The sequence below is a fragment of the Equus quagga genome, chromosome 8 (genome assembly GCF_021613505.1).
Source record: "Equus quagga isolate Etosha38 chromosome 8, UCLA_HA_Equagga_1.0, whole genome shotgun sequence".
NCBI classification, from domain to species: domain Eukaryota; kingdom Metazoa; phylum Chordata; class Mammalia; order Perissodactyla; family Equidae; genus Equus; species Equus quagga.
In genome coordinates, this window is record NC_060274.1 from 5,599,148 (window position 1) to 5,625,335 (window position 26,188).

The window sequence follows — 26,188 nt, forward strand, 5'->3', positions numbered from 1 at the left end:
AACTTCTTTACAGGTCCACTTCCCCATATCTAAAACCTGTGGCATCAGAGTGTTTCGAGAATTTTTCAGATTTGTAGAAAGATAGTATTTCAATGATAACAAAACATCCCCAATGAGTCTGGGGGAACACTACAATAATCCAATCTGTAACAAACATAAAAATACTCACACTAAGTGGGATAAAAGACACACTATAAACATATTTTTCTGAACTTCTGGGGGTTTGCAATTATGAATGATAGATAATGGATCTGTATATAAATATATAAAATTTATGCATATATTATAGTTAGATACAGCTATGCTATTAAGATAGAAAAAGATCATGATTAATACTAGATGAGAGTAACAAGGTTTTAATAATTTAGAGTAGAACAATTTATATATTGTTCTTCCTTATTAGAACTAGATACTAGATCTTCATCATCTAAGCATTTATGCTTCGGAACAGAGCTAAGGAATTGGTACCATATTATCCCCGAGGTTCAGACAAGTTAAGTAGCTTATCCAAGGTTACACAAGGTCACACTGCAAAACTGGCTTCCAATCCATAGTACCTGATCCAAAGTCCTCGTTATACCTTCTCCAATGATGTGGTGACTTTAAGTGGAAGTATCTTTTGAATTCATCAATGACCTCACGTAAGAAATGAAGAAAATCAAGTTTATTTGGTATTTTAAAATCTATAAAGTACACATTAAAGAAAACCCACTACGACAATGTAATGAATTATAATAGAGAGCTGAAACAAATGTATGAATATTTCCAAATCATTAATAATGTGTCAACTGATAAAATAATTCAAACCACTGCCTATAAGAAAAACCCAAAGTCTCCAAGGCACCGAACAACTTCTATAAGCAGCTCTATCTGCAAACATTTTGTACTAGTCAAAATCATCTGTCCGCTGTCCCCTGGAAAATACCTTATGCTTTTCTGCCTCCAAGTTAGACAAGATCCTGTCTAGAAGCATCCTGTGCTGCCTCTTCTAACAGCCCAGATCACTTCTCTCCAGCGGACAGTCTTTTGAAACCAGTCCCACATAAAACAGATGACATCACTTTCTCAAATCTATGCCACTCCTTTTGGGGAAATCGATCACATATTGCCATATACTATCTCCTCTTTTCTATTTTTTTCATCTTGTTTTTAGGAAATGTCTCAAGTGACTTATATCCATAGCTAACCAAAAACTAATAAACCAGTCTTCTTCATAGCCCCCAATGCCCTGCAAAGGTGAATGTGCTCAATAAATTAGAAAATGCAGATTCTTACTTTTCCATAAATTTGAAATGAGTAGAAAAGTTTTTCCAAGCATAAAAGAAAAAGTACATGACTAATTCAACTGGAGAACAAGGGCTGAATAAGAAATTAGAATAGAGAAAATGAAGAGTGACCAAAACTTACAAAGAACTTTAAAACCAATCATTGCCTGCATCTACTCTACCAGCTAAAGAAAAGTCTGGCAAAGACTTTAACTGACAAATTTAAATAGAGGTTTTATAGAGGAGGGTGACAACAGGATCTATCTTTAAAGGTTCATTTTGCTATTCTGTGAATGGCCCGTTGGGAGCTCGAGTGTGATTAAGGAGACCAGTCACAAGCTTTAATCCACTCCAGGTGATGGAAGAAGACGAACTGGATGGGGGTAGAGATAAAAACAGCGACGGAAGAAGTTAGTTAACTAGACAGGACTTGATGACCAGCTGGATATAGGTGGTGAGGGAAAAGGAGACACTAAAGAATGATGTTTAAGCTTCAGGATTAAGCAGTAAAGTAGATGGTAGTTCCATGTAATGAGAAGATATAGGCTGATATGGAAGCAAAAGTTCTGTTTGTAAATACGAAACTTGAAATGCCTATTTAACACTCAACTGGAGATGTCAGGTAGACAGCTAAATATGAATCTGGGGTCTACTTACTCCAACTTATCCTATAAAGCTAGTAGGAAAATTATCCTCCCACACCATTTTCAGAATATTTTTCTTCAAGATGATTATCTTATTAATTTTCAAACTGACTTGCTATACGCTTTCAAATGATGGGTCTGGGCCTCTATTTAGTACTACTTCTTCTCTGCCCATCTGGTTTTGTTAGGCTCTTGGTTTAGGTCTTTTCTCTGGGATTCGAATAAAAGTCTATATTTTAAGTGTTTATAGTTTATAAAGAATCTAACCTTTCTTATCTCATTGAATCCTCTGAACAACCCTGTAAGGTATACATAATACAGGTATTATCTCTGCCAATGGCAGTACTTTAGGGTAGAATTAAACAAAAGATAGGAATTTGTGCCACTAGGTTAATAAAGCACTTGAATACTTCTTATGCTTAGCTATCCAACAAGAGCCAGGTTTGGTTCAGCCACACTTGAAAAATCAAATGATAATAAAAAAACTTGGAATGCAAACAACACATCCCCTTAGGGACAAAAAATATTTTACTTCTGAAGGAAACTGCAAATACTCCCCCATTTCTTAAGTAGGAAACTACCTATATAGTAATCTAAAAACCACATCTTAAAGTAGGACAAAATAAATCACAGAAAGTTAAGTACTGGAGTTGACTGCTAGAAACAGGAATCAATTCCAGAACGAAAATCTTAGCAATTTTTTCCTCCATAGCAGGAGCAATTGTGAGTGAAACAGCTGTTCTGCTGGAGTACACCACACACTACTTCAGAGGAAAGAAGTTCTTCTACTTAAAACTTTGAACCTTATTAACTTTTACAGTTAACCGATAAAAACACTCTCCTTAAGCAAGCTGATTATGCATGGTCATTTTGGGTTTTGGCTATTCCTGTATCCTCTGTGGCTGCTAGGTTTACCCTGTATTTTGAGGTGTTTTATGAATATTAAGAATCACACCATATCCAACTAGTGTGACAACAATGAGCCATAAACTTTTAGTAACATACAATTATCAACTGAAACAAAAATGGAGAGGTGGTGAGAAAACCATAAACGTCAGAAAGTGTTTTAAGAAGCTAAGGGCTCTTACAGCAAAGAGCAGAGGGAACTTGCAGACTGTAAGTCACAAATGATAGTCGTGTGGTGTAACCTCCAGGCTTCAGTGAACGTCTACACTACACATATTGTCAACACAAGCACTGGGAAGGGGACAGGAATACTCAGGCTGCCAAGGAATTCCCTCTGACACTAAATGAGTTTATCAAGGAAGGGAGTCACCGGTCTCAACAGATTTCTTTCCATATACACAAAACTTATCTATTTTGAAAACGGTATCAGTGACATATTACGAAGGGGGAGAAAACAGCAACAAAGTTTAAGCTACCAAGGACAGGATCATAACTCTATTTTATAGCATGTATCCAGGGACTCAAAGCAGAAAATGCTCTTAAACAATCTAGACTCACAAACAAATGGATTTGGTTATTGTCCTTCCAAATCTAGGTACTTCTTTATTGATTTAAAATTGTATTTTAAAATTTACCCACAATCTACTACTCTAGGGAAACTTAATATTTTTATTCTGATCTAGATTTTATTATGAATGGGATTTTTCCTTTAAGAGTTGTTATACAATTTTATATCCTGTTTTTATGAAATCTTCTATCAAAAAATTTCATATTATAGTCCTTGAAACTCTAAAAAGTGATTACATTCATTATATAAATGTTTACTGAAACATTATCCCTAGGATAGGTTTTAACTAACAAAGTCTGCCCTCCTGGAAACTGGTGTGTCTGTGTGTGGGAGGGATGGGGTGGGTGGGAAAAGCCGGCAACAGACAATTAAGCAACTAAAACAAACTGATGACAAGGACTTTCTAGGAACATAGTGCAAGGGTGTCAAATTCAGTTTGGACTGGTGATGAAGAACAGAACAGAGAAGGCTTTGGGGTATCAACACATAATAATATGCAATCTGAAACCCAAAGGATAAGTAAGAGTTAAAGAGGGGACAAAGAGTGAAGGTGATTCTGAGAAAGACAACATGTTCAAAAGTCTAGCATCAAGAGTATGAAATAACTAATGAAGCTGTAAGGTAATAACAGTTTGCAAGCCATGTGCAAGCAGTGGACATACTCCTTGGAGTAACTGGAAGTCACTCAAGTTTTTTAACCTAAGGAGAATCATAATTAGATTTCTGTTTTAGAAGCACCACTTCAGCTCCAGCATGAGGAATACTTGGGAAGGTAAGACTAAAGGCAGGAATACCATATAGATTAAGAGGAGGTTATAGGTTCCTAATCCAGGTAACACACAGTGGTATCCTGAACTGAGGTAATTTCAGTGGGGATGGAGAGATGAGAATAGAAAAAGAGATGGTTAAAGGGCAGAACCAATTGTATGCGTGTGGAAAGGTGGCATAACATTTTAAACACTCATAACACTTTAAGTCTAAACCAATGCTTAACATTAACTTTTGGCTTTTTTTTTTTAAGATTGGCACCTGAGCTAACAACTGTTGCCAATCTTTTTTTTCTTTTTCCTGCTTTTTCTCCCCAAATTCCCCCAGCACATAGTTGTATATTTTAGTTGTGGGTCCTTCTAGTTGCGGCATGTGTGACGCCTCCTCAACGTGGCCTAATGAGTGGTGCCATGTCCACACCCAGGATCCCAATCAGCGAAACCCTGCGCCCCCGGAGCAGAGCGCGTGAACTTAACCACTCAGCCACGGGGCCGGGCCCCAACTTTTTGCTTTTATAAAGAATACTGGTGCAAATTACTTTCCCAATTGGAGATTACTTCTTCTGAATAAATGCCAAGAAGAATTTCAGTTATTTGTTTAGTCCCCACATCATTCTAGAAGATGCACACACTGTTAAACTGTGCCCTGAAAAGGCTTTTCCAGGGGACATGGTTACACAGAGGTATAGGTATCGGCCCCTTCGATAACTTTATTAAAAAAAAACTTAAAGCAAAATAATTGCTAACCGAATGTAAACAATGCTACTGATTTCCTTGAATGGAGGCTTAAATTGGGGTTTTCCTCAGGTATTTTCAAGAAAGAGCTGTGATCTTCCCACTTTTTTTTCCCCATGAAAACTGACATCTGCTGAGGTTGTACTAAAATATGGCAGTTCACTAAAAAGTCTATACTCGTGGCAAACTTGATGATTGCTCTCTGTGCCTGGAGGCGTTCATCTGACAAGCTAGCTCAGTAACTGCAAAGAAAAGATTAGAGAGTACAAATATTGCTTGTATTCTGACCGGTTTTAGTACTACTTACTGCATTTGTGTATTCTATAGATACACATGTATGTATGTGTAACATATATGCATGTACACATATGTGGGTAGAATACATAGTTTCTAAAAGTTACTTGTACTTTGACAGTTTTTCTTCTTTTCATCATGGAAAATATCAGACATATATAAAATTAGTATACTCTTAAATGTTACATTCCAGTGACATATTTTATACTCAAAATACCTCTAATTTACAAAAGTAAGTAGCTAAAATGAAGTTCATGTAACAAAAGTATGCTTTAGAAAGAAATTGCTGTAATGCATTTTTTTAATTTAGGAGCACCCACAACAGATTAAGCTGAGTGGCTCAAAGACATTTTAATTGTCTTGTAACTATGACATGATCAACTCTAAGAATCGCTTCGTTACTTGGTTTTTAATCGACAGTGGCAGGACTTATTCGTCTCAGCAAGCTCCAGTGCTTCCGTTTCGTACGGTTATCACAAGTGGTGGCACAATTCTTACCACTGGCTTCAATACACACACACATGCTGGTATTTTTCTAACAGATGAGTTTTCATGATAAGAAATGGAATTAGGAAGCAATAACTTAGAGAACAACATACATACTTACTAGCCACTATTGGTTAAAATTTCATTGATGTTATACAGGTAAGCAGCTTTTGTTGAGGTGGTTGGTGCTTTAAATATTTGGTATGAATATTTAAGAAACAATTTGCTAGTAGTAAAAAGAAAGGCAACATTTCTGGTTCCAGAGCTAGAAGTAATTCAACTCTGGATCTGTCCTGTTATAATTTGGTTTTCTAGTATCAGATTTATAGCTTTTTCAAAAACCTTTGATTACTGAATTTCCCATAGGAAAAAGCAACTTTGTTACTGTGAGTTAGAAACTCTAACTTCCCATGAAAACGTTTTATAAAACAAAAGTTTTTAACAATGAAAGCTTTGATTGCACATTATTAGGAGCACACCTCTTCATTTGTTGCAGAGCAGATCGTGTACTTTAATTTCTAAAACCAACTACACTATTAAGTTCCTGGTATATATAATACTAATAAATATTTGTTCAATGAATATAAGCAGATGCTTACAATTCCTGTTAAAACAATAATGTGCTAGATTAAAAAAGAATAGGACTTTTTAAGAAGTTATGAACAACACAGTAAACCCAGTAAAACACTACTACTATAGTGCATAGTAATACACATCCATTTAAAAACCTTGACAAATACTGTGTAGTATTTTTAGGGAATAAATCTCCTATTTGCTGGTCTTTCACTGGAAGTTTTAAATTGTTCAAAGCATGGGAGTACTAAGAGAAATCTTGTGATTTTTTCTGAGCCTTTTCCCACCTTATTTTCCCCTACAAAACCTACTGTCCACTTCCTCCACATCCACTCCAGAAGTCACTATAATACCCCAAATAAACCAGGAGAGTTCTGGGAACTGCCAAGTTACTTAATATAGGGGGAGCATAAGTGGGTAACAGAGAAATGGCATGAAACAAAGCTGGAAAGGTACGTACACACCAGGTGGAGACAGAGTATGAATGCCATGCTAACCAGTTTGCATTTTTACCATGCCGTGACAGAAAGCCACTGAAAACCTGAAACAGGGAGTGTGATATTTCTATATACTAAAACAATAGCTCTGACTACAACTAGGATGGAGTACCACTGAACCTAGTCCAAGAGCGAAAACAGAAAAAACAGAGTCGTGTGCTATTAAGAGGCAGAAACAAATAAAATTTGGTAATAAAATAGATGGGAAGGAGTGGGAGCACGGCAGAGGATAACAGAAGGCAGAATGAAGGATATATGACTCCTAGGCAACCAATGTCATTCACATAGAGAAAACAATGGAGGAATCACCATATGAGGTGGGCAAGGAAGGATGAGATTTTACTTGTGGAAATGTTATGTCTGAGATGCTGCTAAGTCATCCAGGGGGAGGTGTTGAAAGGACTGGTGATCTGGAGTTCAAGACTGGCACCATATTGAAGAATGATCGCCATGGCAGTGGTCCCTGGAGACATGGCTATGGATGAGGCTGCCCAAGAAGAACAAAGTGGAGTGAGAGAAGATTACTTTGGGAAGTATCTACCTTTAGTGGGAGCACGACATTTCTTAAGGGCAAGCATCAAGTGCTCAAATAAGTAACTGGGAAACATTAATTTGGTCGTATTCGCATTTACATTACTAAATCTAAATCTTTCTATGTACTGAAGTCTTGGTTTCTAGCCTGGTAAACAGCAGTTTCTCAATAGAAGTTTGTGAAGTGAATTGCTTTTGACAGTCATTAACGGAGCCTTTCAGTCTCCACAAGTATGTGATAATTCCACAGATGCTAAATGCAGTAATCAAAGTATTTTATTTAAACAGAGAACACTGCGATCCTTCAAAGAGAACTCATAACATCAGTTAACATCACAAAGTAAGCTAATTCATGAATCTGCTAACTTGTTCAGAGATAATACACTGTGGGAAGAGGTTTCACGGAAATAAGCTAATATCAAGTCAGTTTAAAAGCATAACCTTAAAAACAATTCAATTCATATTTTATATTTGATTTATACATTAAAGATTAATTTTTTTCCACAAAGGCATTATAAGAAAAAGAAAACACATCTACTTACATACTTCTGCAATACAGAATTCAGAGTAATTCCCATAAAGGAAGAGTCTGTTTATTAATAAGTGTCACTTTTGAAATTAAATTTTCAAAATTCAATTATCAAAAATAGAGAAGAGGGGATGGCCCAGTATAGTAGTTAAGTCTCTGTGCTCCGCTTCAGTGGCCCAGGGTTTGCAGGTTAGGATCCTGGGCGCAGATATGCATGACACTTATCAAACTATGCTGTGGCAGGTGTCCCACGTACAAAATAGAGGAAGATGGGCACAGATCTTAGCTCAGGGCCAATCTTCCTCACCAAAAAAGAAAAAGAAAAAAAAAAAAAACAAAAACAGAAGAAAATCAAGCCATACCATGAGCTACCAAATAAATTTATCTGAAACAATCTTAATATTAAAATGCTTATCTGAATCATTAATATACTATTAAAATCTCACAATGGCAGAATCTGAATAATTTCACTTACAAATTTCTTAACACAAAAACATGTGAAATGCTGTCAAGAAAAACTAAATAAGGGGTTAAAAAATACAAGCAAGTTAAATAAAATAAGGGGCATTTGGGTTTAACTTTGTCAATTCACTTTCAATGAATATTAATACAAAGTGAATAGATTACACAAATACTTCACCTATATATAAGGAACATAATGCTACTTACCAACCATCAGAAGGGCATGCAAACAAATTAAAGGGATGTATGAAAATAATTGAACTAAAAAAGATAAGCTGAGAAATCACTCACCTGTTTTCCTATGAAATACTTTTAATTCTTTAGTAAAAAATTAACATATTTTAAATTAATTTTAGAGTGTCTGTGTTGAATATCATATATTTAATAGGAAAATATTTCCTAAAAAACTAAAATGCATTATCCCAGCCAGTGGGCAGCATATTCAATTATGGGATACAAACACTAATATTTAAGAATAAACAGGTACAAGCAAGTGCAAACGCTATGTAATAAATTCAACATGCAAGTTCTGAGGGATGCATGGAATACAAGATTAAAATGGATGGACTTACTATATAAACAGTGAAAGTATTTCTTAGGGAGAAAAGACAGTGCCCTATTATTCTAAGCCCAGAATCCCTTGTTTGATTTTTGCAACACCTCATATAAGCTATGTAAACTGTTTGTGAATCCCAACAAAATTTTGTATTTAGAGAAGCTACTCCTCAATGAATCCTTGTAAGAATGAAAAGAATGATTTTCAGAAAGTCTGTATTTGTGAGAGTTTGTTCATAGTTATCCTAGACAAGACATATTTTATTATCATCACCAAGGAGCTTCATCAAACTGAAGCTCCAGGTTTGTGGAAATGACCCTCTGTTAGTTTTAAAAAGCCTGACCCACTGCCAGACAAAATTATGGCTGGACAGAGAGTAAGAGCTCATACAGCTGCTCCGTGATTTATAAAATTTTGGTATTACAGTGACTTAGGTCTTAAAACCTACATCTTGTCACACTTCTTAACTTACTCTGTCCGTATGGATTGCTATCCAGAGAGACAGTACTTTTAATTACTTGCGAAAATTCTAGTTGGAACAATGCTCCTGTGGCTTCCCTAATGCAGCATAAACAACACAGCTACAATATGGAGTGGGGCATAAAAAGATACTGATGTAAAATCTGATTTAGTTTTATTTATTAGCATTGTCCCTTTTAGCAAGAAAAAATTAATCAGCACATTTCAATTTCTGCAAGTGCTTTTCTCCCTCCTCATGTTTCCGAAAGCAGCACACACCCATTCCCATCAGAGTGCCTTCCACATAGCATATAACGTTACGCCATTTTGATCGCAAGAGTTCTAGGGATGTCTGGCAAGGACCTCTATGATGGTCTTTGTATTCTAAACTTAAATGAGATTCTAGAAAGTTTTAACTGTAACTGGGTCAAGTTTTATTAATTTATTAAGGTTCAACGGTAATCTTAGAACTACAGGATTTTAATCAGACTATTTGGATATATAATCATACCTTAAGGAGTAAAGATTAATGTATAAACAAAAATACATTTATTGTACTTTAAAAAATATTTATTTCATACCTTCTCATCTGAATTTAAAAATCATTCTGCATACCTGCATCTCCTTATGAAACATTTTCGAAAGATGTATCTACGTTTTCAGGCCACTAAGGTTAGAAACAACCAAAGTTTTACCTTCATTATGAAACTATAACCTAGTGGCTTCAAAATGTTAATAGACTTCTCCAAAGACCTTATTTATTATGTGAGAATATTTTACAATCTCAAAACTTTAAACACTTAAATTTCACTGAGTGTTTTTCCTGGAGGGCAGATATAAACCATCAATGCAAGAACTATTATTATTACTGATATCTTGGGGACGAGTGAGGTTATACAAGCATAAGTGATTTTCATTACCTCAGGTATTTAAGGGAGCATTTTCTCACTAAAAAGTCATTACACTAAAACCCAGTTCTTCTGAGAGACGGGGAAGAGCTGAAGTGATCTCTGAAAGTATTTACACGCAGCCTGAAAAATCTAATTTATGAGCTCGAGTACTTTGTTTTCCAAAAAGGCGGTAAACGTTCATCTTACCTTGTGAGAAAAATATGACAAGTGTAAAGATATATATTTATTACATGCACTGAGAAAAATTAAAGTTACTATCAGGTTAATGTCTATTGAAACAAAGCAATCATTTTAATAGTATTATTTGAAGATATATTTAATTTAGAAAGGGAAATTTATGTCTGGAGTTGTCATTTTTTCCCTCCAGAGATTTCGAACAAAATCTCCTTCCTTAAACATGCTATTATACTGTATTTAGTGAAAATACGATCCTTAATAAGCAGACTGTCTGCATAGGAGCACGGATCAACTCATTCTCATTAAGAATTTAAGATATCAGCCTTCTATATAGTCCTGCTTATATGAGAGGAAGCAAGGACTGGCTCCTTTCAAACTTGTATTGTATGAGTTTATTCAAATCCGCCAAATTGCTTTAAGTAAACGCCTCTCACATTTGAAAATTCCCATGGCAACTGATTTAGCTTGGCAGACAGGCGGACCCAAATTCAATCCTTTTATCCTACAGCTAAACCATTACAATGGTAATTCTGCTCTGACACTCTGAAGAGACTGCTAATTACTGTATGCTGGGTCCCAAGACAGATTTCCCATTCAGATTAAAATGGTTGTGCATGGCGGAAAACAGGAGCAACATCTTTCTTTACATGAGAGAGATGCTCTCTCACACTACAGCTCTATCAAGGAGCAAGTACATTACAGCTACATGTCTTTTAGTATATCTTTTAATACCTTACCTTCTTTTCCAACAATAAAATAAAAAGGGGGCCAAGAATACCACAGATTTCAATTACTGATACTCTGGTCAAGAACTAAATGTGGTGTTACCACTTCATTAATAATCCAGTTAAAAACATTCACCTCCAAGATAAGATTAGTTTATTTCGAGTCATTATCTCTCTTCCTAGCTCACTTTAACTCTTTTCATTTACTTTCAAGTTAAAATTAATACACAGTTAACTATGAATCAAATGCATATGGCATTAGAAGAGAATCTTGGGGAAACATGAAAAGCAAACTTCAAAAAAAAATATTTTGTGACGGATCTTTTTTTCCAAATTTTGATGACACTGACATCTGCAGTTTTTTAAAAAAGTGAATTAAAGTTACTTTTGTTTTGATAACTTTTTTTTCAAATTTCATAATATTCCTTGAAATAACTGGCAACAACTTTAAATTTCAAAATCCTCTTGGCTGGGAATTTATCAGAATCTATTTGATCAATTTTTTAGTTTAATATTACTAAAGTCTATGTATATAAATGCTTTCATAAAGAGATCAGTTATATATTCAAAATTGATTCATGTTCAAGTTCCCAAATACTTATAAAGCAAACTTTAAAGGAAAATAAAAGACCAAAAAAAAAAAAAAAGGATATGCTCCTATCGATCATAAAGTTAAAAAGCCTGAAATAAACACTTCATGAATTGTCTGGGGCTGGTAGCACCTGGTGTGCAAATGTCTGTCTGGAATTGTGAGACAATGTAAACTTTAGCTGCCTGAAATCACTTAATTTCTCTAATACAAATTTATTGCCACTCATTTAGTTTAGTCTTTTCAATTTAGTATTCTATCTCCCAAACAGAAATCTTTTACCCTCATTCCCACTGAAAGGAAAATTTATAGTGAGAAACAGGAGATTTGGGCAAATATCCCTCATCTCTACTTTTTCAATCTTTACATCCACAGACGCCAGCGCAATATTTCCCTGCTTCCACTGTTCCAGTGTTTTTTAGGTCCCTTCAGAGAAGATTAGAAAAGATCACGAGATATGTATCTATATAAGGTCTTAACTAATGCTGAGAAATAGTACTATTTATTATTTTCCAACTAACTAGAACGAAAATTAATTGAAAGAGGGATGTGATATCTGAAATGGTAGATGCACTCCCATAGCGTGTGTGTGTGTGTGTGTGTGTGTGTGTGTGTGTGTGTGTGTGAGAGAGAGAGAGAGAGAGAGAGAGAGAGAGAGAGAGAGAGAGAGAGAGAGAGAGAGAGAGAGGACCAAGAGACTTTTATACATGTTACTTCTTAGTAATGTTAATAAATTGTTTCATAATTTTCTTGATTATGCTGCTATAAAAAATAGCCTATATTGATGAGATCATGGACTATCACTGACGGTACATTTTGTAGGCAGGGAACAGAAGTACTTTCTTTTGGCGGGGTGCCTCCTGTGACTAGGAATTGAACTTGTAATTGACATGGCCAATGATGTAGCTGAGGTAACCAGTCCACATATATAAAAAAACAAGAGGAGGAAAGAGGTAACATAAGTCTTGCACTTCCACATAACTAAAATAAGAATTTTAACCTTCACAAAGTCCTTCAAAGGCAAGTAAAGAATAATAACCCAATTTTACACATAAGGAAATCAAAGCTCTGAGCTTAAGTAACAGTCTCTGATGACGATTTGTGTAATCTTATTGCATTCCTTACCATTTTAATGACCTGAAATGCACAACTTCCCACCTCTAAAATACATATACACTGACCTCCTCTGTCTCTATGAACGCTGTAACTTGAAGTTCCAGCTCCAGTCTCACCCACCTAACGTGAGTGAAGTCTTCTTTCCTAAGCACCCCAGTCCACTGTGACACGTTCCTCTGAACCTCCGTAATATCTGCTTTAACACTGACTGCCACCTATATACTGCTTGCTAGTACCTCTCTAGAAAATGTGCTGCATGAAATAATTGGCATTTTTTGGGAAAAAACAAAGACTTCAAAATTAACACAAGGGGAATGTTGCCATTTATAAAACAAAAAGTGAATTCTTTTAATGATGCCAAATCCCATTCATATAGGTTATATAAGCTATACATACACACATGTAAACAAGTGCACACATGTGCGTACACCATATTAGTTTGCCATTTCAGTGTCTTCAAGGAGAAGACACTAGTGTGCATATTTTTACAATAAATCATCTTTACACATCTCTTTCAGTAATTAACAAAACTAGGGAAAAAATGCATAAGGATAGGAGATCTGAACATTTTCAACCACCTTCATCTAAATGACACTTATAGAGCACATACTCAACTGCTGCAGAACACACATGCTCTTAAGTATACATAGGTTATTCACCAAAATAGACCATATGCTGGACTATTCAAAAAGTCTTAATTAGACTCAAAAAGACCGAAATCTTACAGAATACATTCTCTGAGAAGAACAGAATTAAATTAAAAATCAGTCACAGTAAGATAAAGAGAAAGTCTCAAATATTTGGAAGCATTTGGAAACAACTCACGGGTCAAAGAAAAAATCATGAAGGGAATTAGAAAACATTTTAAACTGAATGGTAATGAAAATACACGCTATTTTTGGCATGCAGCTAAAGCATTATGCAGAGAAAAATTTATATCTTTAAAAAATAAGGGTCTCAAAAGTAGAAAAGAAAGGTCTTAAATCATTGATCTTCCACCTTTAAGAAGTGTGAAAATAAAATTAAACCCAAATAAAATAGAAAGAAGGTATAAAAGCAGAAATCAAAGAAGTAGAAAAGGAACAAATAGAGAAAATCAACAAAAACAAAAGCTGATACTTAGAAAACAAAATTAATAAAGCTCTAGAGCTAGATTGATCAAGACAAAAGGAAAGAAATCACAAATTACTAACATCATAAATGAAAGAGAGGACACTACTACAGATCCCACAGACCTTAAAAAGATAAAAAGGGAATACTATGAACAACTTCATGACAAAAATTTTAACAAATTAGATGACAAGGACAAATTCCTTGAAAAATACAAAAACAAGAGAGAAAAATTTGAGAAGTTCTATATTTATGAACAAATTCAATTTGTAATTAAAAGCCTTCCCACAAAAACACAAGGAAACAAAAAGATAAGCCACAGGTTAGAATATTTGTCTGATAAAGGATTTATTCCCAAAATATGTAAATAACTGCTATAACAAAAAGACAAACCAATAAAAAAAGAAAGATTTAAACAGATACTTCATCAAAGATGATATATGAATTGTGAAGAAGCAAATGAAAACATGCTCCACATCATTTTTCTTCAGAGAAATAACAATTAAAACTACAAGTGAAATAAAAAAAAATTGTGGCTTATTTCTTCAGTGCAATACTAATTACCAACAAAAAGGAACAACACACTGATACACGCAACAGCCTGAATGAACCTCAAAACAGCCACGATGAGTGAAAGAAGGCTGCCACAAAGAAATTTCATTTTTATAAAATTAGAAAAGGCAAAACCAAATCTAAAAAGTTGAACTCATACAACCACAGAACAGAATAGTGGCTACCAGAGGCTGAGGGGTGGGGGAAATGGGGAGATATTTGTCAAAGGGTACAAACTTCAGTTAAAAGATGAATAAGTTCTGGGGAATTAACGAACTACATGGTGATGATAGGTAACAACATTGTATTGTACACTTGAAATCTGCTGAGAGAGTAGACCTCCAAGTGTTCTCACCACACACAAAAGATAACTGTGAGAAGATGGATGTGTTAACTTGATTGTGATAATCATTTCACAGTGCATATGTACATCAAATCATCACACTGTACATCTTTAAAAAAGATCATTGTACAACCTAAATATATACAATTTTTGTCAATCATATGTCAAGAAAGTTGGAAAAAAATAAAGTTTTGAGACCATAAGAGAAAACAAGGTGCAAAACTAACACGAGCAGTTGCCTGGGAGCAGCGTGGGGAGTACTTAATTGATGGCAAAAGGGTAAGAGAGAATTTTTTAGAGAGATGGAAATCCTGATTGTAGTAGTGGTTAAAAGTATATACAGTTGTCAAAATTCAAATTGTACACTTAAAACTAATGTTTTATTGTACAGTCATGCACTGCATAACTATGTTTTGGTCAATGATAGACCATATATACAATGGTGGTCCGACAAGATGAGCACTAGATCACCTAGGTGTGTAGTAGGCTATACCATCTAGGTTTGTGTCACACATTCTATGATGTTCGCACAAGAACAAAATTAGCTAACAACACATTTCTCAGAACGTATCCTTGTTGTTAACTGACATGACTGTGTGTAAAAAGAAATGGAAAACACCCTCAAGAAGAGTTTTCTTCCTTACTGTCTTCAAAATGACTATTCTTCAGCAGTGAAAAAACAGCTCAACTGTATTTAAGTTAGACTCATGACTTTCAATATTATTTCTCCAACAGGTATCTCTACAACTCTAAATGTGAATGCACCCCAGAAAAATAATTTGATGCTCAATAAATTTGGAAATGGTTCCTACCAAAGGTTCACAAATCTTACTAGTTGTGTAATAAAGGCTTCCTTAACCCACACTATCTATGACAAGTGTCTCATGGAAGAGTTAGGGAAATGCCACTGTCCTAAATATTAAAGATCTTGCCTTAAATCATTTTCTGTACCTATGGTGCCCTAAAACACAGTCAAGCTAGAATAAGTCTTTGTTAATCTGAATAGAATACTAGAATAGTTACACTTGATAGCCAACAGGCGTCTCAAACTTACTAGGTCTAAAACTGAGCTCTTGATAATCTCTTCAAAGTCTGTTCCTAACATCTTTCTTCATCAAGGTAATAGCAATTATATCCTTCCAGTTGTTCAGGCTAAAAACCTTGGCATCAACCTTGACTCTTTGCTTTCTAACATCCCATAGACAATCCATTAGCAAAACCTGCCAGCTTCACTTTAAAAATATACTCAGAATTAGACATGCCTCACTTCTATGGCTACCTTGGTCCAAGCCATCATTATCTCTCATCTGGATTAATGCAACAGTCCAGGAATTGGAAAACGTATTCTATAATGAAACTCTTTCTATCATGAACCAGATTAATAAATGGCTTTTCTGGGCATATGGTCTCTGTTGCAGTTACTCAACTCTGCCACTGAAGCGCAAAAGCAGCCAGACAATATGTAAATGAATAAGCACGGCGGTGTTTCATTAAAACTTTTTAATAGACAGTATTGACTTGAATTTCACATAATTTTCATATTTCATCAAATATTATTCTTCTGATTTTTCTCCCCCACCACTAAAAAATGTACAAACCATTCTTAGTTCATGGGCTATTCAAACACAGGTGGGAGGGTGGATTTGGCCCAAGGGCCATAATTTGCAGACTCCTGTGAGAGCTTCCTTCCTTCCATTCTTGTGCTCTCTACTCTATTTTAAACAGAGCAGGCAGAGTAATCCTATAAAATATGAATCAGGGGGCTGGCCTGGTGGCACAGTGGTTAAGTTTGCACACTCTGCTTCTGTGGCCCAGGGTTCACAGGCTTGGATCCCAGGCGCAGACCTAGCACCGCTCATCAAGCCACACTGTGGCTGCATCCCACATAAAACAGAGGAAGATTGGTACAGACGTTAGCTCAGCAACACTCTTCCACAAGCAAAAAGAGGAAGATTGGCAACACATGTTAGCTGAGGGCCAATCTTGCTGACTGAAAAAAAAATCAGATCATGTCACTCCCCTCTCCTAAAAGCCCTCCAATGGTTTCACTGATGCTAGACTAAAAGCTAAAGTCCTTAAGATAGTCAACAAGGTCTTGCACGACGATTGAGCAACTGTTCTAATATGTACATGAGCATATCAAGATCAAATTAATTACAGGCAGATTTAGATACTGTGTTATAAAAGACAAAATGAACTGGAAACTAGTAACATAATATCAGTGTAACAAGAATAAAGGAAATGAAAACATCTGATGACAGAACTGAGAAATGAGTAAATTAATACACAAGCTTTCTGTGAGGATCAAATATATAATAATTTGAATTTATCAAAATATAAAATTTGAATTTATCAAAATATAAAAATAATTTGAAAAGTAATATATAAAGGTAAGAAATCATTGTCACAGTTCACAGAATTCTGTGTAACTGTAAACATATTAGGTAAATGTTAAGTCAAGACTATAAGAAGAAATTCAGCCAAGAAATTTAACAATCCAAGTTATTTTGAAGGGCTCACAGAAAAAGTGTGAGAATTATGATATAAATAACAAGCATTAAAATGTCATCTGAAGAAAGTTTTCTAATTATAATAAACAAGTTCAACATATATGTCTAAAAGCCTAAGGTTTACATACATAAAATAAATAATCTATTCAAAATACCACTTGTCTAATTACCAAATAATAATTTATCATGACTATATTAAATTAGTAACTGTATCAAAGAAGTTTAATTAAAGACACAAAAATTTGTAGAAAAGCAAACAGTACTACTTTGCAATAAAGCTTACTAGCAAACAAAAATGAAAAACATATCCTGCCTTAAATATTTAGCAAAAATTAGTGAATAATTTATATTGTAAAACTCTGTAAGAATCATGAAAACTACAATTTTTCTACCCAATTAACTTACATAACAAAATAGTTACTTAAAACCAGAAATCACAAACCCCTAATCATTTCCAGGTAACATTAATTTCCTTATAGGGTGAACTTGAAATAAGAAGACCATCACTGTATCAAATCTTGATATTAACGTATTGTTTCTCTCTATATAAGCTTTGCTTAACGTCCTACCGTCATACTTAGGAAAATTTCATCACTCAGTTTGAAGATTTCCTCATAATCATTTTAGGAGAAATTACTTCTTTTGCTCATTTCCCTCTACTGCATACTAATATTTCAAAATTCTTTCACCCATTTATAAGATAACTTGAAGACAAAAATATATACATGAGAAATTTTACTTTATAGTTACATGAAGCTATCCAAAATCAATTTCATCAACATTTTCCTTCCTGACTTTAAATGTTTTCACAAATACTTACACTTTGTTTACAATTAAAAGCCACTTCTTCACTACACACCAAAGAGTTTCATAGCAGATAACTCACTTGTTACTCCATTTTCAGAGAAGCCAGTAGTATCAAGTTTGAATTTTATTCTAAGTGAAATGGCAAGTCACTGATAGGCTTTAATATGATTTACACTTAAAAAAATATCACGCTAACTTAAGGGAAATGAACTGAATGGAGTAAGACTAAAAATGAAACGAAAGATGATTTCAACTAGGGTAGCAGGAATATATGTGTTCAAGAAATACTTTGGAAGCAGATTTGTATCAGCAGTTGTTTCCTGCCAAGGATGACCTAAGTCCCCAAAGATTAGCAAAATCAGGACACTGTTCTACAGTCCTTTTCTATGAGGAGAGTGTAACTGAATTTTTCACAAAATTTCACACTGTAATTATACCAGTGTATTGAAGTCCTTAGGAATCTGAAGGAGGTAAAGATCAGGTCCACGGAAGTGAGATTTAAACAAGTGGACTGAATGTACTTATAATGGCAAGGATATTTTAAGCAGATATTTGATGGTGACAGATTTAGATTGGTCAGATAAAAATACTATATTTAACTAGAGAAAGAACTCTTCCCTAGTTAGGCATGGTTATTTTGTGATTTAAGAGACAAAAGAGATAAAAACAAACTGATTATTAAAAATCAAAGAAACGTCTGAAATAAAAATGGTATTATTTTCAGAGTAAACAAGTTCGCTAGGTAAGATACTATCAGACTCTACTAATGAATCAAGTGTGATCATCTCAAAATCTTTATTACTTTCGCAGTGGAATTAAAATGCTGAACTGTCCCCTGAAAAAAATAATTACTAATTGCTCTAACAATGCTAAAGTTTCTCTGACTTCATATGCTTGTTAAAAAAATAACGAGAAAAGAACCTACTTCATAAGGTTGTTTTGAAACTCCAATTTGGATTTAAAGAGTTTGAACTGATTTACTAAACATTAAGTTGCATTATGGAATTACTTAAGTAGTATTAATGGAACTTATGGTGACACATTCAGATCATTAAAATTATTACAAAAATTAGAACCGTGTCACAAGAAAAGCAGGTACAATCTTTATCTAGACTATTAACCTTAAAAATCAGATGTAAAACATAAAATGGATTAGTTATTACACTTGGTTATGAAATTAATTCAAGCAAAAAGTCTACCACTCTCCATTCCCCACCTGTAGGTCCCTCAAGATAGGGTTAGATATTTTTCTATATAACATTAAACAAAGTGGGCACAAAATCATTAAAATACACACAACTCTCCTTCTACATCTTTCCAGGTAAGAAACATTTACACTAAAATAAAATAAAGACAATTTCACACTTTAGCTATAAATTCATTCTGTAAATGATAATGTAAACTGAATCATACTCCCCATAGAAACAATATGAAACTAGGAATTATGCACCAGTTCAAGACATAAACATAAAATATAAAAGTATAGTTTTTTGTTACAAAAATATCTACAGTATCACACAGCACCTTAATATAAAAACTGTCCTAAAATAACAAATAGTTGTAAGAACCATGAGAATTATTTTATTCACATTTTTGTAACGAAAGGTTTTAAAAAAAATTTTAAAAAGCAAAGATTAAAAACTTTACTAATACCCAGGGTTTGAGATTGTGTTGGGAAACAGGCATTTTCATACAACACTGGCAGGACTGTAAACTGGTATAAACTTTTTGAAAAGCAACTTATAAATTTTAATACGAATGAAGCATTATAATGTAAAATGCACTTACCCTTTAACCTAGTAATTCTACTTCAAAAGATTTATCCTACAAGTATATATGCACAAGTTAATTAACGCTGCTTGCTAAATTTATGCAGCATCTTCTCACTGAAGAGAGGAAACTGTCCTCTGCTGGGCATTCTGCTGTTGCATGTTTAGGGAGGTACCCTCAGAAGTTCCAAGGAACTACCATGGAGTGGGAGGCTGATCTGGAGTGGAGAATAAGATCAATGAAGATGAACCAATAAAAGAACTGAGAGGCTGAGTGTACTGAAGAGATTATTTACATAAATAAAATCTTAGGGACCGGTCCGGTGGTGCAGCGGTTAAATTCGCACGTTCCACTTGGGCCACCTGGGGTTGGCTGGTACAGATCCCAGGTACGGATCCCAGCTACGGACATGGCACGGCTTGGCAAGCCATGCTGTGGGAGGCATCCCAAATATGAAGTAGAGGAAGATGAGCACGGATGTTAGCTCAGGGCCAGTCTTCCTCAGCACAAAGAGGAGGACTGGCAGCAGTTAGCTCTGGGCTAATATTCCTCAAAAAAAATAAAAAATAAAATCTTAGAGGAAAAACTTTCAGCCTCTTTTCCTCTTGCCTCATTCTTTCTTGAACTTGAGCCAATCAGGCTTTTAAACTCACCATCCAAAACTTTGATCAGCAAGGTCACCAATGACCACTACTTGCCCAATCCAATGGTTAACTCCTCATTCTTATCTTCACTGAATCATCTTCAGCAACAAACGTCCTCACTTGGCTTCTAGGACTTCACACTCCTGGTTTACCTCCAACCTCAGAGGCTCCTCTCCTTGGTCTCCTTTGCTGGATCTTCCTATTTGTCCTGACCTCTGTTTGGTAAAGTACCCTTTGCTGGATCCTCCTATTCTTCCTGACCGCTATGTGGTAAAGTACCCAGGGACCCCAGGGGCTCAGTCCTCAGACTACTCTTCTATATATTTATCCAGTCTTCAGATATCGTCCAGTCCCACGGTTCTAAAAGCTTTTGATATGACGATGACTCCAAAATTGACATATTCTTGCCCCATCTTCTCATCTAACCTGATTATTATAATCAAATGCCCATTTAACATTTGCTATCTCAACTTTTACAGTTCCAAATTCAATTTCTTGACTTCCCTTCCAAATTTGCTTTTCCAACAGTGTAAACAGAAGACGATTCCAATTGCTCAGGGTAAAAATCTTGAAGTCATCACACATACCACATCAAATCAATCAAAATTACTGTCAGCTTTACCTTCAGAATAAATCCATAATCTGACTTCTTCTCAGTACCTTCAACACTAGTCCAAGTCACTTTCATCTCTTACATGAACTGCAAACGCTTGTGCATTGGCATCTCTGCTTTCACCATCACCCTCAAAGTCTATTCTCTATTCAGAATGATCCTTTGAAATATCAGATCGTGTCATTCCTCTCCTTAAATTCCTCCAACAGCTTTTCATCTCAGACTAAAATCCAAGATCCTTATCATGGTCTACAGGCCTCTGTAAGCTGCCAGCTCTTCATCCTCCCTCTGACTCAACCTCCGACCTACTCACTAAGCTCCTCACAGGACCCCGTTGATATACCTCAAACACGTCTCAGGGTCACTGTACTTGCTGCTCTCTTTGCTTAGAAAGCTCTTTGGATATTCAAATAATTGTATCACATTTCAATTCGTTTTTTCTTTTTCATAAACTTCACCTTCTCAGAGGCATTCTCTAATCATCCCATATAGAACAGCATTTTCCTAATCCAAAGTTCTCTATCCTCTTACCCTGATATTTTTTCTTCACAACCTAATATAGTTTATATTTGATTATGCTTATTGTCAGTAATCTAACCCACAACCCATCCCCAGAAGGTAAGCTTCATGATGGCAGGCACTTTATTGGTCAGCTTTATTTATTGTCTTTATCCTCAAAAGCTGACACAGTGGAAGCATGAAATAAACATTTGGGAAATGAAGTACAAGGCCCAGAGGTGAGAAAAAGATTGGAGTTTCAAGAAATTCAAATAAATATAGAATGACTCAATCTGTGGGTATGGTGTGGAATGTGTGTATATTATGTGTGTACTTTCAGTATGACGGCGAGTGAGAAATGAAGCCTGAAAGGTAAGGTATGGCAAATCATGAAGCAATTTGTAAGGACACATTAAGGAATTCTGCTTTCTTTTCTCAGAGTAAGAGGAAAGGTATGAATAGACTGCAATTTAAAGATAGGGTTGAGAGGCCCAAGACTACAAGCAGGGATACCAGTTGTGGGGTTCTGAGAGGATTCTGGCTTGAATTAGGGTAAAGAAAAGTGGGGAGGGTAAAAGAAAGTAAGCAAATTTGAGAACTGTAGGAAGTAAAGTTGACTGAGTTTGGTATTTTTCTGGATAGAGATAACAGAATATTGATGAGACAGGAAAGGCACAACTAAAAATTTCAAATACAAAGGGCTGTTAATTCACATGTTAGATAAGCAACTGCAACTGAAATGGTCAAAAGAGCAAAATTCTCAGCATCACTATTCTTAAGATAAATTTTGGAACATGAAAACCACAAAAAAGTTTCAAAAGGCTTTCATGTAATACAAGACCAAATTTAAAAAATCTACTGGCAGCTCACTGGAAGGGCAATCTGAGGTTAGACAAAACACAAATGCTGATAAGAAATGTGTTCTCTCTCCTGCAATGATTCTGACACCCCTTAGTCAAACTCCACTGAGTTAGGGCGATGATTCTTTTCTGCAATTCTCAATTCAAGATAAGGGCATCTTAAATAATACAATCCAAAATAATTGCTGGTCTCTGTATCATTCCCATTATAACTTTTACATGAACAGCAAGAAAAATATCAGAATTACCCAAATTCATTTATAGGTGAATTGTTTTGTCAATATTTTCAAGCCAAAAAAAATTTTCTTGAAAATATTTAAGCAATGATAAACTCATGAGACTAAACTCATTATAAACTAAACTACTGGATTTTTTATAAAGGCCAAATAAATTTACTTAAAAAGAATAACCATGAGTTGGGAAGGAACTTACATTTTCTCCAATTTTGAATTAATGCATTCTTTCTAAATCAGTATTTGGAAAGAATAACACATAAACCTATACAAGTATAAAACAATAGTATTTATACAACGTCAAAAAGCTGCAACAAACTTTTATGGAACAATTATGTGCTGGCATTATGCTAAGCATTCTCCATGTATCATCTCATTTAATTTCACAAAAACTACATGGGAGTTTAATGATGTTCCAATGTTACAGATGAGAAAACTGAGACAGTAAAAGGCCATAAAGATGGGATTCAAATCTAGAAGTCAGCTCTCAAATACGATGTATTCTGTCTCCCAAAAACCTATTTAAGTAAAAACCCAAATCACTTGATAGTTCAGGATTGTAAAGCTTCTGTTTTGTTTAAATCCTTGTTTATCCAGACACCATTACCAGACATGTATAGTAACTTTCAGTTTAATTAAAATAAATTTCGATATAGCATCCATGTTACAATAAACCTATGTAATCAAATGAACAGGAATAAGAAATTACTGCAAGGTTAAATCACCTTATAGAACCCATACCTTAAAGTATTTTTATTCCATAATTTGTAATTCTAAGAAAATTTTACTACTTCAGAGGTAGTAATTAATAACAATCCTAAAAATACTTCTAAAGGATACAGATCAATCATCAAAAGTACTGTTTTCCTTTAAAATGTAAATTACATGAAATTTTTAAAAAGCTTCTGTCATTTTTTATCTACTGCCACCTTTTAATACTCAAAGATGAACAATTTTAAAATCAAAATGGTCCTTAGAGGTCATTTGCTCCAACTCTCATTTTGTAAATGAGGAAACAGACCCAGAGAAGTTTATAACCCTTCTGAAAGACACATAACTGGTTACTAACACGGCTTCTAATTCAATGTTCTTTCTCAGGTTAATAGCTTTAGAAGTAAAGTAGCTTACAGAATGATTAGAATAATCTAATAGGTAAGAGTTTTAATTATTAGACATTGGTCTATTTGCTAGATTAGGTGAACTCATTTGCTTAGTATTATATGAGCTGAATACTTTTGGCTATACAAAGCAATAAAAATCTTAATGTTAAGTAACTTTTTCTGCTTATGGAACTAACAGTCCAGTATGCTTAGAAAAAACCCTTTTCTATAGAGCTTTTCAATACTGCCCAATTATTAAGGAAAAGGAGAAACATTATATAGCATAATAGTATATAAATACAGATTTTAGCTCATAGTTAACCTGTTAGTTTATATGCCTCATAAGATCTATCGAACAGTTAATTTTGTCAAGTAAAAAGAAAAGATTTATGACTTGTAAGTTTATGTGTAGAATAGACTATCTGAGAAATAAAGAACAGCAGATGCCATACTCATTTATGTAAAGGTTAATAAATTTTTGTTGGACAGAATACTAACAGTATTCCTAATTTTCTCAATAGTAGGTTAGGGTCCACATTCCCATATATTTTTACTAATACAAAAAATATTTTAATAATGACTTAGAAAGCCAATCATTTATTTTTAATTTTGCATTAAAAAAGATAATACTCTGGTAGTAGTTCAATCATCATTTCTAAACTAAAGGGTTCTGGAAGAATGAGGAAAAGACAAAGGTAGGTGGGAATAAAGAGGGGGAGATGGAGAATGGAAGGAGGGAAGATGAAAACATAGAGGTGTCTGAGATTATTTCTTATGAGATGTCACCCTCCAAAATTACTTTCAGTGTCTAGCATCTAAGACCCCCAAACATGAACTTTAATGGTTTTTATTATCTCAGAAAAAATATTAAATGAGTTAAAGTGTGAAAAGTACCCAGAATAATGCCTGGTACATGAGTAAACGTTACCTCTTATTTTTCTAAAGAAAAATGTTATCATTATTATGGGAAAATTTAACCATCAAATAGTCTTTCTATGGGAGACAATGCTATGTTAGGAAAGTTCTTGGAACCTGTCGTCAACTCAAATAACGTGCTCCTACTAATAGGGCTCACCCAACATAAATATTACATGTACAGGCTTCTGTACCCTCATTACTTACTTACAATGAGAAATTGCTCCACAAATAAAAGAAGAAAGCTTTTGTCATCCTATTAATAATGTACCTACACTCTTATCCTATAAGAGAGTGATATAAAGGCAATAATACTTTTCAAAAGTAGGTCACTAATTGAGTTTGCTCCCCTCACAACACTTCCTTCACAAAAATAAACAGGCTTTCCCATTTAAGGGTTTGAGCAATGTCTATGTTTATTATACTAAAGTAAATGAGTTATAAATTATTTTTATATTTTGTGGTTAAATAACATTTCTAACAAATAACAACCTATTTTTATTAACATAAACATTACAATTATTTAAAATTAAACTGAAAAAAAGGCTTAGGCCCAAATCTAGGATTTGGAAATTAATACTTACTGCAGGTACCAGTAATTTCTTCACTTCCTCAACGGCTCTCTTTAATTTGATCTCTGCTCTGTTTTGAGCGTCTTCCACAGTGATCAGTACATGTAAATCTTCATTGAGATGCTCCCAATTGGGCTTGCCTCTATTTTGCTCCTCCTAGAAAATTTACAAAGTACACTATTACAAATTTTTCTTTTCAAAGAGAGAGTATATCTTTCATAATACCCACTTGTTGCCAAGTATTTGAGCTATGTTTTGCATATTCTTCCATGATGACTGATAAATCTTTGAATTATTTCCCTGGCAAAAAGCCTGGGTGTGTGATTACTGAATCAAATGAGAACTAATTCAACAGATATTTAGTGAGCACTTCCTATGTATTAATCATGGAGACAGATGCTAAGGCTACAACAGCGAGCAAGGCAATCTCAACCCCTGCAGTGTTCTTAGGCACTAAGAAACTTCTGTATGGTGTCCTCCTTACGTTCTCAGGAAAAGCATGGTATTATTTTTGTATGTTACTTACGAGTTAAGTAGAAGGTTATCAAGGTTAATTTAAGCAAGTCACTCGTCAAGGTCACACAGTTAATAACTCGACAATTTAGGCGCTGAATCAGTTTTCATTGTCAAATTCAGTCATCTTTTCAATTTGTTACAACTATTTTTAATAACTGGCTAAATTCAAGATTAGGAAAAGTATTTTGCAAATAGACATTACTGTGTAAGAGAAATGCCATTTGTTTTAAGTATTTCAAGTAGTAATTACAGAAACATTTCACTATAATCACAGTAAGAAATAAATGTTTAAGTATAGTTTAACTATATTTCCATTAGACCTTACTTTAAAATTAGTGAACTGTAAGGTCAGTCT

At 34.5% G+C, this 26,188-nt stretch overlaps 1 protein-coding gene across 7 annotated transcripts in view; it reads right to left on the reverse strand.

The window, feature by feature from the left end:
• QKI (QKI, KH domain containing RNA binding) overlaps nucleotides 1–26,188 on the reverse strand; it is a 142,782-nt gene that overhangs the window by 18,885 nt on the left and 97,709 nt on the right. For all 7 annotated transcript variants that reach the window (XR_006889784.1, XM_046669789.1, XM_046669788.1 and 4 more), the window contains exon 4: nucleotides 25,330–25,473. Coding sequence is in view for 6 of the 7 variants with exons in the window: in XM_046669789.1 (XP_046525745.1) it covers nucleotides 25,330–25,473 (144 nt within the window). In the remaining variant the exon portion in view is untranslated. The remainder of the gene's footprint in view (nucleotides 1–25,329; nucleotides 25,474–26,188) is intronic.